The 15,528-nt window shown below is 33.1% G+C and overlaps 1 protein-coding gene across 1 annotated transcript; it reads left to right on the top strand.

Annotated features, from left to right (window-relative positions):
- Nucleotides 1-146: 146 nt before the first annotated feature.
- Nucleotides 147-3,730, top strand: LOC139872367 (importin subunit alpha-1-like). The gene is made up of 11 exons (XM_071860227.1): nucleotides 147-516; nucleotides 910-1,006; nucleotides 1,141-1,232; nucleotides 1,363-1,494; nucleotides 1,582-1,767; nucleotides 2,108-2,271; nucleotides 2,353-2,431; nucleotides 2,543-2,671; nucleotides 2,778-2,905; nucleotides 2,989-3,370; nucleotides 3,509-3,730. The coding sequence occupies exons 1-10, from the start codon at nucleotides 310-312 to the stop codon at nucleotides 3,362-3,364; spliced, it is 1,590 nt and encodes a 529-aa protein (XP_071716328.1). The 5' UTR covers nucleotides 147-309; the 3' UTR covers nucleotides 3,365-3,370; nucleotides 3,509-3,730.
- Nucleotides 3,731-15,528: the final 11,798 nt, after the last annotated feature.

The raw sequence follows: 15,528 nt of genomic DNA, 5'->3' as shown, positions 1-15,528 counted from the left end.
TATCAAAAAGATGAATAGAAATAAGGGTAATATGGGTACTTCATATAATTTGGTGTGTATGGATCAATTTATAGTGTGTGAGGATGATCCCTTTGTATAATCAACCATCCAAATTCAAATTCCTCTTTCTTCCAAAATAAAAACAAAAAACCCTAAAACCCTATTTGAGAAAGTTTCTCATCGGCCCGCCCATTTTTCACTCACACATATACACACTCAAACCCCTGCGCCCTCTGCAAATTGATCTATCAATCAATACTCACTAATTATCTAAACAGCTCACCAATTATTAGGGTTTTTTCTTCAACTATGTCGTTGAGACCCAGCGCTAGAACGGAGGTTCGCCGGAACCGGTACAAGGTGGCGGTGGATGCGGATGAAGGGCGCCGGCGTAGAGAAGATAACATGGTTGAGATTCGTAAGAATAAAAGAGAAGAAAATTTACAGAAAAAAAGACGCGAAGCAGTTTCTGGTGCTCTGTTTCCTGCTCCTGTTCAATCCGCTTCTGCTGCCAAGGTTGATTTATGTATAAAATGTACTGTATTACATTATTGTTTTATTTATATGTTTTGGTGATGACATTATTGTGTTGATATGTTTATATGTTTTAGCCAAGATGACAGGAATTACATTTTGAATTTTGTGTCTGGCAGAGGTTTTATGTATCACAGATCGGTTAAAGAAAGTTTGAATTATTTGTATATCCTAATCCTAATTAAAAGTATTATGTAGGATACTATTAGTTTATAGTGACGTGTCAAAGTGTATGATGGGATCTCGCTTGTGGTTATGTAACATTTGTACTGCAATGTATTTTTTGGTATATTACTATTAGAATGACCTAGACACATTTGCTTGCCATACATTTTTAAACGTAACGTTGATTATGAAGTCTTGTGTTGATTGCAGTTAGAAAGTCTACCAGCAATGGTTGCCGGCGTTTGGTCGGATGATAACAATATGCAGCTCGAGGCAACTACACAGTTTCGTAAGCTGTTATCAATAGGTATGCGGAGGATTAATTTAAATAGCTATAGCTATTTAAACTCTGTTAGTTTCTATCTAATATGCAGATTATATGTATATAACTACCAGCCTTGTTGCATGACGTATCTAATTATAAATTTATTCTTTAACCAGAACGCAGTCCTCCCATTGAAGAAGTTATTCATTCTGGTGTCGTTCCTCGCTTCGTCGAGTTTCTTGTGAGGGAAGATTTTCCCCAACTACAGGTGAGATAATCGATTTTTCACATTTCCCAATTATTTTATTTGATACGCAGAACGGCAGAAGTTGTTTGTACTTTTGTATCAAATAATAGCAGTTGTGTGGAATATAAATAAAATTTCATGTACGTTGTAGTTTGAGGCAGCTTGGGCTTTAACTAATATTGCATCTGGGACATCTGAACATACAAAAGTGGTGATCGATCATGGTGCTGTGCCAATTTTTGTTAAACTTCTCGCATCTCCAAGTGACGATGTTCGGGAGCAGGTATAAAGTTTGTCAATTTTAAGGTTCTATGCATCTCATTTAATTTGTAAATTTCAGTTAAGTATTATCTTTCTTATATTCGTGCAGGCTATATGGGCGCTAGGAAATGTTGCTGGTGATTCCCCCAAATTTCGTGATCTTGTACTCGGACAAGGTGCTTTGATTCCGTTGTTGGCACAGTTAAATGAGCATGCAAAGTTATCTATGCTGAAAAATGCTACTTGGACACTTTCTAATTTTTGTAGAGGCAAGCCACAACCGCCATTTGATCAGGTTAGTGTTAGATACATATATTATATTGCAAATGTTTTCCATTTTTGTGTACGAGTTTCTCTAACGACAGCCCTTAGGGTTGTCGTTTAGGTGCAATAATATGCTGTACAAAGTGGTTATTTTTGATTTTTACATGACGGTAATTGAAAAGTACAAGTCTTTTTTGCACCTTAATGACAGTCTTATGGGTTGTCCTTAGAAAAATCCTTTGTGTATATGTCATATGCATCCTGATTAAATAACTTTTTTAGTAGTGTTATAATAATCTAATTAGAATCAGACATGTTTTATCTTTTTATCTACTGACCCTGCTAATGAAGTTGGTTATTTGTTTTAATAGACAAGACCTGCGCTCCCAGTTCTTCAACAACTTATTCATTCAAATGATGAAGAAGTTTTGACAGATGCATGTTGGGCTCTTTCATTTCTTTCAGATGGTACAAATGATAAAATTCAAGCAGTTATTGAAGCCAATGTATGCCCCAGACTAGTTGAGTTACTGAAGTGCGTATGCAAATCACTGATTATTATAATTGATATCTTTAATCTTTACTCTTTATAATTTTAATCTTCTGACTGTTCCAGCCATCCTTCTTCCTCTGTACTCATTCCTGCTCTTCGTACAGTTGGCAACATTGTTACTGGTGATGATATGCAAACTCAGGTATTGGTTTTTTAACTTTCAATAACTATTAAACTATAAGTAGAATGCTCTTATTTAGTAAACTTGGGTATTGGTTGACTAATTGGATTCATCTTTGTATGTGTTTTGCAGTATATCATTAATCATCAAGCACTGCCTTGTCTTATGAATCTTTTGAGCAATAATCACAAAAAGAGCATCAAGAAAGAAGCTTGTTGGACTATATCAAACATCACCGCTGGCAACAAAGAACAGATTCAGGTCTCATACACTGATTTTTTTTATTTATTTAATTTAATCACTGTACTAGAATAATGATCTTGTTGCATTCCTTCTCACCAAATATGTCTATCTGGTCTTTTTACAGACGGTGATCGAAGCAAATATCATAGGCCCACTTGTTCAGTTGCTTCAGAATGCTGAATTCGACATAAAAAAAGAGGCTGCTTGGGCTATCTCAAACGCTACGTCTGGTGGAAGCCATGACCAAATTAAGTAAGACAATCGTTTTGCATGTAGTCGCTGTATTTAACTGTTTTTGGATGGTAAATGATTATTTTTTTATACGGTTGCTGCAGTTATCTTGTTAGTCAGGGATGCATTAAGCCGCTGTGTGATTTACTTGTTTGTCCTGACCCGAGAATTGTTACGGTATGCTTAGAGGGGCTTGAGAACATACTAAAGGTTGGAGAAGTCGATAAGGATTTGGGACGATCAGGAGATGTCAATCTTTATGCACAGATGATCGATGATGCTGAAGGATTAGAAAAAATTGAAAATTTACAGAGTCACGATAACAGTGAGATATATGAGAAAGCTGTGAAGCTTCTTGAGACTTATTGGCAGGAGGAAGAAGATGATGATGCAATGCCAGCTGGCGAAACCGCTCAGCCTGGTTTCCATTTTGGAGGTGGCGATGTTTCTGTTCCCAATGGTGGATTCAACTTTAACTGATTCAAGGTATTTTATGCACTCTTGTTTTTTATATTACCTTTCACGTCTCATATGATAACCCTTAAATATTCATAGTTCATAGACTAATCCAAAGAATATGATATTTATAGTTATAGTAATTGATACAGGTTGTTTTTATTTTAGGTCGTTCTTGAATTTAGGGCCATTTACGGTGGCAGGGTGGTGTTGGGCTCATAAGGTTTTGCAATTTTTCTTTTGTGACGATGGGTGTGCAAGTTGTGCGATTGCAAAGGCCTCCAAATTTTCGGAGCCTTAAAATGTATTATCACTGCTACAATTTTGTTGTTCAATGGAACTAGTTGTCACGGTAATCGATTACTCTTCAATATCAATATATTGCTTATATGTGTGTCTCATTTCCAGTTTAAAACTTCAGTTTCTGATCAAGATTGGATCAGAATTATCCATAAAGCATATATACTATCATAAAGTGTTTAAACCATAATTCAAGATTTTTGTTTTAAAGATCAGATATACACTTATTTTGGCTCCAGTTATTCAACTTATATGACAACTTGAAATGTACATAAAGTATGCATATGATGGAAGATCAGTTCTGTATCTCATTATTAGGATGATAAATCACTACTCTACATTCTAAACATTATAAAAAAATCGAAGATTTTAGTCGGTATTTGTAAATCGTAAACATCACTCTGTTACTTTTTGGGACATCATATAAACACTTCAAATCCTAAAAAATTAACCAATAAAACTGTACAAGTACACTGTACACCTACATATTAAAAATCAAACTCTTCCAAATCATAAATACCAACAACTTTAAGGTAAATACTTAGAAAATGGATTATACTCTGCGATTTTTTTGGCAGTTACATCTTAACACCGAAACCCATATCAAGGCTGCACGAATCTTGCACCACCTTCGCCTAGAACCATTTCTAGATAGATAGATGTCAAAAACAGATGTAACAAGGTCCATAGTTTGATTGCTTGGCTCATTTTCTTGTCATGTGACATCCCATTTTGAAGATCGAACGCATCATCATCCACAACAACTTCCAATTGACTACTATCATTCAATCCGCTACTAGATGGACACGTCTGCATTTGCAGTTGATATGTAAAATATTTAGGTCCTATAAGCGACTATAGTCAAGAGTTACCAATGCTATTTAGACGTGAATGATAATAAAAATATAATCTTATGCAAAGTAACTAATGTCCATAATCAATTAAAGTTCAGATGTTTGCATTAATTGTTTGATCTCCATCGTTAAGGAGTAGAGGTGGTAATTTCGACCCATTTTTAAATGTATTGACTCTGGTTATGTATTGTTAACAGTTAAATGGGCCATATCAGTAGTAATTGCCTAAAACAAACCGGTCAGATGGGTCAAAATGGCCGAAACTTTGTACGTACCTTGATCTGGAAATGGGATATTAACATCCTGCATGCCAAAACTAGCAGTTCTAAGGTGGTCACCATGAAGGCTGGCAGCTAGCATGTTGCAACCAGAGAAAGATCATTAATTGGCACCATTACACCCAAATCTCTAAATTTGTTGCTTTAGTCCTTCAACAACAGACTGCAAAAGATGTTATCCTGAATAATGTTACCGAGAATGTTCTATCGTGCACGAAACACAAACCTTTTGAAATTCATCCAGCTCATTAACGGAAATATGATTTATCCTGTCAAAGGTTGCACCCACTACCTCCAAAACTAAATTGAAAATAATACCAATCGAATTTGCAACGCAGTTATAAGCGTACAAGTTGCCATTTAAACACAAGATTTTGGGCCACAAACACTGATCTTTTACCACAAACGCTTTGCTTGTTGCTTCTCGAATTCTCACTCCAACAGACGGATTTTGGGCCTTTGCCTCAAACCTAAACTTCCTACTCCTTATCCAGCTCGAGTTATCCGTAGAAACTACATTATGTAAAGCTGCAATTCCTTGTTTCAGATTCAATACCAAATTACCTGTCAACAGTGACCTTTTTGCCTTCTATTGCATATATAATAATCTTAGTATCAAGAAACAGTTCGAGACCAATTTTCATGATCATCAGCAGGAAAATCACCATCAACCGGCACAATCATTATCTTCAGTGAAGCTAAAGGTCCATATGATACAATTCTATTTGAATTAGGATCAAATAACACTAAGTTGATGGTATTATTATCTTTAGATTCTACCATTCTGCCAGTGAAAATTGTAGGAATACGCGTAGTCAGAAAATGAAGCTTCAAGTAATACAATGCCCTTGCAGCTGCCAGTGATTCACATGTTTCGTTGTTAGATGTAAGGTTTACTTCATATTATGTATAGGTTTTTGTACGTATGAAGCACATGCTACACTAGGATTAGCTATTAAGTAATTTTTATTAATCTCTTCCTAAACTACTATGACTTATACTGAGTAGCTATTAAGTATTAACTAATTTTTAGATATCTACTTCTAAAAAAATCCATTATTAATTGTTAACAAATGTATATGAATTATTGCATATAGATAAATTTGTTGTGATAAAGTAAATATGGATGACAGCTACTCCTAATTATAAGTCAAATAATGCACAGTAAATCATGTATTATAAATAACCCATCAAATGTAATCATGTAACTTGCTTGAATGATATATATATTTCATACATACTCTCCCTCTCTCTCTTTATATCTTCTAATAATTATCAATAGTCCACAGTCAAAAACCACGTCACTAAAGGTAGTTATAAGCCTACTGAATTATAACACGTCACTAAAGGTAATTATAAGCCTACTGAATTATAACACGTCACTAAAGGTAGTTATAAGCATACTGAATTATAACATGTTATCAGCACGAAGTGCTCCGTATAATCAAGGTAAAAAAAAAAAAAAAAAAAAATTCTTTAACGATATCTTCTATTATTTATTAGTAAGGTAAATATTATTATCATCATAACTAACATTTATATTTATGTTATTTAAGTTATATATGGTCGGTTATACCGCCTGAATTATATTTCTGTAATCTAACTTTTATTAACTTCACTAACATTTATATTTATGTTATTTAAGTTATATATGGTCGGTTATACCGCCTGAATTATATTTCTGTAATCTAACTCTTATTAACTTCACTAACATTTATATTTATGTTATCTAACATTTATATGCAATTAATCATTATTTATTTCATGCATACTAATGTTTATTCTTAAATTTATTATTTATGCATAATATGTTTATTCTCTTAATCTTCGTATTTATACTAAACGTATTTATACTAAATGTATTTTATAGTAATCATATTTATACTAATAAAATTCTTTTATTAAAATTATTATTAATATAACGAGTACATAACAGTCGTTAACGGCAACTAACGACGTTACAACGGTCATGTATACACAACGGTTGTTAACGTCAACTGACGACGTTACAACGACTATATTTTTCAAATATAAAATAAACATCTCCGTTTTTCACATTTTCACAAATCAATCTTCATTTTCTCAGATTACCACTCTCAAAAAGTTTTTGTAAAGATGATTCACACAAGGATGATTTTTTCTATTGTATTGGTCATATTAACTATCATCATTGTTGTTAATATACCACCGGGTGAACCTATATTCTATCCTGCCCTTGTGGTTTTATTATTTGTAATCATACCATTATTTTGTTGTTTGCTACTCATGAATTTAAAATGATTCTAATTTCATGTTGTTAGAAATTGATTATGATTATAATTTATGTTGTTCATCTTTCTGAAAATAGAAAATGTCAAACTTATCAAAGCTTGAGTTTGATGCCCTGGACGTATCGGGAACAAACTACACATCATGGGTCATGTATGTAGAAATAAATCTTGGATCATTAGTATTCTAGAAACTTTAAAAGAAAACAATACTTGTTTTGATCAAGATAAATTAGAATCAATTGCTTTTATTCGCAAAATCACCTTAAAACATATGTATCTCACTATCAAAGATCCACATGTTTTATGGGAAAGTATCAAGAGTAGATTCGATAATCAAAAGAAAATATTACTCCCAGCTGCGAGGGAAGAATGGAGAAATCTAAGGTTCCAAGATTTTAAATAGGTAAGTGAATACAGCTCGGCCATGTTCAAGATCCGTTCAAAGCTTCAATTCTGTGGTCAAGAAATAAGTGATGCTGATATGATGGAGAAAACTTTCTCCACAATGCATTCTGCAAACATAACTATACAAGAAAATTTAAGATTGCAGAATTACAAAACTTTTTCCAAACTTCAAACTTATCTCTTAGTTGCAGAAGTGAATAAAGAATTACCGATGAAGAATCAAGAATCTCGTCCTACGGGTGCGCTAGCATTCCCTAAAGCTAATGCTATTAACAATAATAATAATAATAAAAAAAAAAATGCACCTGGACGAGGACGTGGGCGAGGTCGTGGTCATATTGGCCAAAACCATCATCATGGAAATTACCATAACAATAATAAAAATCATAACTATGTTCGAAATCACCCTTATGGTAATGGTCGTGGTGGTGGTCGTGGTCGTAATGTTTACGGTGGTCGTGGTCAAAGAAATAATAATCCACAAAATTATAAATTTCAACTACCATACAATCCCACAAATCATAATGTTGAAGGAAGCTCTTCAAAGAATATTGAAGATTCTTGTTATCGATGTGGTAAAATTGGACATTGGTCTAAGAACTGTCGAACAAATCAATATTCTGTTAATCAATATCAAGAATCCCTAAAGGGAAAAGGAAAAGAGGCAAACCTTGTGGATGACTGATAATGCTAAAAACGAACATATATTTCATAGCATTATTCCTCAAGAAAGACAAGCTTTTAGTTGCAATTGTTCTATTTACAAGTGATATTCGTTTAAATAATAAAAGGTGAAGACAAAAGACAGATTCGACGAATTAAAGACGCAAACGACCAAAAAGCTCAAAAGTACAAAAGACAATCAAAAAGGTTCCAATTATTGATAAGAAACGTCTCGAAATTACAAGAGTACAAGATTCAAAATGCAAAATACAAGATATTAAATTGTGCGCGAGGACGTTCGAAAATCCGGAACCGGGACCAGAGTCAACTCTTAACGCTCGACGCAACGGACTAAAAATTACAAGTTAACTATGTATATAAATATAATATAATATATAATTAATTATATTAATTATATATATATATTATATATATATATATTCAAAAACTTGATGTGGTAGCGTGGGGGTACGAAATAGTACTATATTTTTACTACGAAATACATTACAAATTACACAAGTTTTAATTATTTATTTACAAATGGGATATACCTAAACCTTGCTACAACACTATAGGCAGTGTACCTAATCGTAGAGTAGTATAGTTTTTAGTAAGTCCGGTTCGTTCTACAGGGAGCGGGCTTATTGCACACTATATTTTTAAACAACTATATTTGTATAAAATATATATAATTATATATAATAATATATAAAAGGGGGTTTACCGTTTAATGACCGGTTTGTCGATTTTAAGACTTTAGTCGCAGTTAAAACCTAATGTAAAATATAAAATAAATACAAGACTTAAATTAAAGCGTAAAGTAAATAACGATAATGAAATTGCGAATAATAAAAGTGCGATAATTAAAAAGTACGATAATTAAAAGTGCGATTAAATAACAATAAATAAAAGTGCGATAATTAGAAGTGCAATTAAATATAAAATAAAGGAAATTAAATATGAAATAAAAGAATTATGCTTATTTAAACTTCCGTAATCATGATGTTCGACGTGTTGATTTTAGTTTTATGCCCATGGGTTAATTGTCCTTTGTCCTGGATTATTTAATATGTCCGTCTGGTTTTTGTCCATAACAGTCCATCAGTCATAAATATAAATTGCAAGTGTCCTTATCAAATTATTATTATACCCGAAGTTAAATATTCCAACTAATTGGGGATTCGAATTGTAACAAGGTTTTAATACTTTGTTTAATGAATACACCAGGTTATCGACTGCGTGTAAACTAAGGTTTTACTACTTTGTTAACAATTACACCAATTACCCTTGAATGTAATTTCACCCCTGTTTTAATTATTCTAGTGGCTATTAATCCATTCCCGTGTCCGGTTAAATGAACGATTATTCGTACATATAAATACCCCGCCCATCGTGTCCGATCGAGTGTATATGGTAATTTATAGGGACGCCCAATTGTAAATCTTTATATTAACATTAACAAACTTTCATTTAGTTAAACAAATATAAAGCCCATTAATAGCCCATAGTCTAATTTCCACAAGTGTCGTTCTTTTGTCCAAACCCCAATTATGGTACAAAGCTCAATTACCCACTTTTAGTAATTAGCCCAACATCATGATTACTTCGTTTTAAATAAGCATAATAATAACTTAGCTACGAGACATTAATATAAAAAGGTTGAACATAACTTACAATGATTAAAAATAGCGTAGCGTTATACGGACAGAATTTCGACTTACACCCTTACAACATTCGCTAACATACCCTTATTATTAGAATTATAATTAAAATTAAAATATAAATTATATATATATATATATAAGTTTTACGTATGAATGAGGAAGAAAAGATGATGATTTTTGATCAGAATTCGGTTGGCTTTATAGCCAGAGTTGAATTTTGGGGCTCCGCGACTCGCGGCAAAATGCTCTTCAAACTCCGCGAGTCGCGGAGATAGAAATTACAGCTCAGTCCTTGGAGTTTTCTCTGCCGACGGTTTTTAATATATATATATAATATATATATAATTAATATAATTAATTATATATTATATTATATTTATATACATAGTTAACTTGTAATTTTTAGTCCGTTGCGTCGAGCGTTAAGAGTTGACTCTGGTCCCGGTTCCGGATTTTCGAACGTCCTCGCGCACAATTTAATATCTTGTATTTTGCGTTTTGAATCTTGTACTCTTGTAATTTCGAGACGTTTCTTATCAATAATTGGAACCTTTTTGATTGTCTTTTGTACTTTTGAGCTTTTTGGTCGTTTGCGTCTTTAATTAGTCGAATCTGTCTTTTGTCTTCACCTTTTATTATTTAAACGAATATCACTTGTAAATAGAACAATTGCAACTAAAAGCTTGTCTTTCTTGAGGAATAATGCTATGAAATATATGTTCGTTTTTAGCATTATCAAATATTCCCACACTTGAGCGTTGCTTGTCCTCAAGCAATATTGTCTTGAAATACTAGAATCACTTCTTTATTCTTCACACTTTGTACATCAGTGATTTCTATACGGCGGTATAAACAATGGTAGTAACGATATGGTTTACAGTCCCACATGACTATAAAAATTTAGATCCATTAAGGAAATTGGATCTTTATGAAAACATTTGATCTTTTGAAATCTAGTTTTTACCCTAGATAAGTTTTCCGGAATAACCCTTTACCGGTGTTTGCAAAATATTTTTGTGGGTTTGGTGGGTTTCAGATTTGAAAATTTTAGCTCAAAACTTGTGGTTTTGTGTCACCCACTTGCTAACCTTGTATTAGGAAAGCAACACGTCCAGTTTACTTGTTCCGTATATTACCTTTCGGCAAACTACCGTCCGGTTGTAAAGGAAAGCGTTGAACAAGCAACTGTTAAGGCAATGCCCCGTGACATGCTTTTGATTATGGTCTATAACGTGTCAGACGCAATTACTATCCTTGGTAGGAGCAATAGTAAAGCTCACCCTTATAATTTTTCGGTCTGGCACAAGGTCCTGTCTTTGACCATGCTATGCAACCACCGTTCTTACGGTTGACACCCGATTTAGTTCAGGTGACCTAATGAATTCCAGGTGAATTCCTAGGATTTTACGTTCAATGGTAATGAACGCATTGAAAATAGGGTTTTCAGAAAACAAATCGGTTTGTAATTTTGATCAAAATATTTTCTCGTTCAAGCTCGAGTTTAGATATCATTGAATTCTATGAGTTTATAATTCTCAATCTTTAAGGTCAATCTCAAGGATTGAGTAATATCAGGCTTAAAAGCTGATTTTTAATCTTTAAGGAGATTATCCTTTCTGGGGGTCTGATTCATTAGTCTTATCAAGCTAATTTGCACGGCGCCCTCCCCATTTTACGAGATAAATCCTTCTCATGGTTAGGATAAATCTGACCACTTGGCGACCCTGTTTGATGCTGAGGTCCGTGGATTTCCTGCTGATTTTAGAGATGACTTTTCTAGATTTTTCGTCAACCTACAGCTGGTCTGGACGACAACTTCATGACCTAAATCAAGAAGCGCGTGTCTTTTTTGGAAGACTTTACTTCCTTTAAATGATGGAATTGATTCATCGTGTAGATCCATCTTTCATTACAGTAAATCGGGTAAAACAGTTAATTTAGTCCAAAGCAAAAGCACATGCAATAAACTTTACAGAAACATGTGATAGATAGTTTTTAATTGAATAACTTGGCACATTCTCCCCACACTTAGTTTCTTTCTTTGCCTTTTTATTCTCCTTTATTCCATTTTAAATGAATTCAATCGTTTTAGGGTGTTTCTCAATTTATGTCCTTTCTGAGGTAACGATAATTTCGGTATTAACACCTAGTTTTCATCGTTTATAAATATGTATAAACATGATTTTGACTTCATTTAGTTGAAATTTTTTTTCAAATTTTCACAAAATTTGGAAAATAAAACCAAGTGTAAACCCGAGAGAATTTATAACCCTTCCCCACACTTAAGATCATGCAATGCCCTCATTTGCATGAAATCAGACTATAATTTTAAATTCATGAGGGTGATTAGTGTAGAAAGTAGTTAAAGATACCATAAAATTGCAGGATGATAGATGGTGCACCTCATCGTTCATTCCTTCTTGTTTTATCACACATGTTTTTTTTTTTTTTTCAAAAACGGTTGCTTTTCTGAACTGTTTGATAACTTTTGAAAATGCGTCTTTTACCCTAATTTATTATGCATGTTTATTAACGAGTTATGCACTAACCCGAACCCCTAATTTAACGTTAAGTGGGGTTAGACTTCCCCACACTTAGCTGACGACATGTGAAGTCGGTAGAATAAGTTCCATGAATTAGAGTAGTGAGCCAGTTATTTACATTTCGGGTGGTGTAGAATATATTAATGGGTTTAAAGTTTAGACTCACCCGATCGTCACTACTTAATTCTTTTTTAAGTGTAGCTTTTAGTAAATGGATATGTCTCTTTTCTGGTTCTTGGTCAAATGGATCGATATACACCGACATACTTATATCTATAGGGTGGACAATTCCTAACATTTCCTTCCGTTTATTCTCGATGTCAAAGTTTTCACCTCTATTACCCAATTGGGTGAAATTCGAGGTGTCATTATCTATTACAGCTCGTAGTTCATTTCCGGTGGATGACTCGTCTATTGAGAATATTGGGTTGGAAGGTTGTAGAATGGTGAAGTTCGGTTTGGCCTTGGGGGTAAAATTTTCAACGTTATCGTATTCCCAAGAGTACCAATTTGTTACCCTTACTTCTTCTTTATCCATTGATGGATCGATGATTTCGTCGGTAGAGGCTAATGTGTCGATATGTTGTGAAATTGGTAAGACTGAATAAAAAGTATCATCGGGATAGTTGGTGATTTCGGAGCTCTCGAATTCATCAAAATTTGATGATATGAGATTTTCTTGCACACGACTCCTCAGATCAACAGGTGTGTAGTCTGATAGAGTTTCAGCTTGCCGGTTTACAAACTCCCTCATTTGTTCATTTTGAGCATTGAGTTCTTCGAGTTTGATTTTCATATTGTCTAATAAATTTTCAGACACGTAATTTTCCTCGTCTACTGGTTGTTGAGTTTGGATATATTCTTGGGAATAATCCCAATTTGAATTGTATTCTTCATAATCATTCCATTCAGGTTCCGTGGGTGCGTAATTTTTCATAGGAACGTAATAATAACATTCCCATGTTGAGTGATAATCTCCACAGATTTCACAACCAGTTATTGTTTCGTCATTCGTGATCCAAGATTGACCGAACGAATTGTCATCAACACTCGTTTGAGAGTATTGATTTAATTGATTTTGGATATCAAAAAGAGTTTCCATAGCCTTGTTTTCAAAATTTTTCATTTTATTGCGATGGCCAAATTTTAGCTACAATGTGGTGCATTTACTAATTATCCTATTAGTTATAAAAATAGAAAAACTTATATAAGTTGTCCAATTAATAGACTTTTCTGCTTTTGCCCACGTTTCGAATAGCCAAAAGATGCAGCAGGGAGCCAGAACCCTTTAAATCGGAAGCTCACAACTCAGCCACTAACAAATCCAACTATTACTACGAAGCAGAAAATTGTCAACGTCCATTAATTTAACCACTTAAATAATTTTTCTTTCTGTTTGAGATATTAGATAAGAAATAGAGAAAATTTCTAAGTCCTAAAAACTAAAGCGTCGAGAAATAAGAAAGAAAAAGAATGCGCGTCGAAAAACGTCGAAAAATAAAAATAAGAAAATAGCGCGTCGTAACTTAAAAAGGAAATAGTACTATATTTTTACTACGAAATACATTACAAATTACACAAGTTTTAATTATTTATTTACAAATGGGATATACCTAAACCTTGCTACAACACTATAGGCAGTGTACCTAATCGTAGAGTAGTATAGTTTTTAGTAAGTCCGGTTCGTTCCACAGGGAGCGGGCTTATTGCACACTATATTTTTAAACAACTATATTTGTATAAAATATATATAATTATATATAATAATATATAAAAGGGGGTTTACCGTTTAATGACCGGTTTGTCGATTTTAAGACTTTAGTCGCAGTTAAAACCTAATGTAAAATATAAAATAAATACAAGACTTAAATTAAAGCGTAAAGTAAATAACGATAATGAAATTGCGAATAATAAAAGTGCGATAAAATAAAATTGCGATAATTAAAAAGTACGATAATTAAAAGTGCGATTAAATAACAATAAATAAAAGTGCGATAATTAGAAGTGCAATTAAATATAAAATAAAGGAAATTAAATATGAAATAAAAGAATTATGCTTATTTAAACTTCCGTAATCATGATGTTCGACGTGTTGATTTTATTTTATGCCCATGGGTTAATTGTCCTTTGTCCTGGATTATTTAATATGTCCGTCTGGTTTTTGTCCATAACAGTCCATCAGTCATAAATATAAATTGCAAGTGTCCTTATCAAATTATTATTATACCCGAAGTTAAATATTCCAACTAATTGGGGATTCGAATTGTAACAAGGTTTTAATACTTTGTTTAATGAATACACCAGGTTATCGACTGCGTGTAAACCAAGGTTTTACTACTTTGTTAACAATTACACCAATTACCCTTGAATGTAATTTCACCCCTGTTTTAATTATTCTAGTGGCTATTAATCCATTCCCGTGTCCGGTTAAATGAACGATTATTCGTACATATAAATACCCCGCCCATCGTGTCCGATTGAGTGTATATGGTAATTTATAGGGACGCCCAATTGTAAATCTTTATATTAACATTAACAAACTTTCATTTAGTTAAACAAATATAAAGCCCATTAATAGCCCATAGTCTAATTTCCACAAGTGTCGTTCTTTTGTCCAAACCCCAATTATGGTACAAAGCCCAATTACCCAATTTTAGTAATTAGCCCAACATCATGATTACTTCGTTTTAAATAAGCATAATAATAACTTAGCTACGAGACATTAATATAAAAAGGTTGAACATAACTTACAATGATTAAAAATAGCGTAGCGTTACACGGACAGAATTTCGACTTACACACTTACAACATTCGCTAACATACCCTTATTATTAGGATTTAAAATTATAATTAAAATTAAAATATAAATTATATATATATATATATTACGTATATATTGAGAGAGAGATAGATATTGAATATGAAATTTGATCAGAATTCGGTTTGCTTTATAGCCAGAGTTGAATTTTGGGGCTCCGCGACTCGCGGCAAAATCCCCTTCAAACTCCGCGAGTCGCGGAGGTTAATTTTACAGCTCAGTCCTTGGAGTTTTCTCTGCCGACGGTTTTTAATATATATATAATTAATATAATTAATTATATATTATATTATATTTATATACATAGTTAACTTGTAATTTTTAGTCCGTTGCGTCGAGCGTTAAGAGTTGACTCTGGTCCCGGTTCCGGATTTTCGAACGTCCTTGCGTACA

The sequence above is a fragment of the Rutidosis leptorrhynchoides genome, chromosome 10 (genome assembly GCF_046630445.1).
Source record: "Rutidosis leptorrhynchoides isolate AG116_Rl617_1_P2 chromosome 10, CSIRO_AGI_Rlap_v1, whole genome shotgun sequence".
Taxonomy (NCBI): domain Eukaryota; kingdom Viridiplantae; phylum Streptophyta; class Magnoliopsida; order Asterales; family Asteraceae; genus Rutidosis; species Rutidosis leptorrhynchoides.
This window is presented reverse-complemented; position numbering and strand designations above follow the sequence as displayed.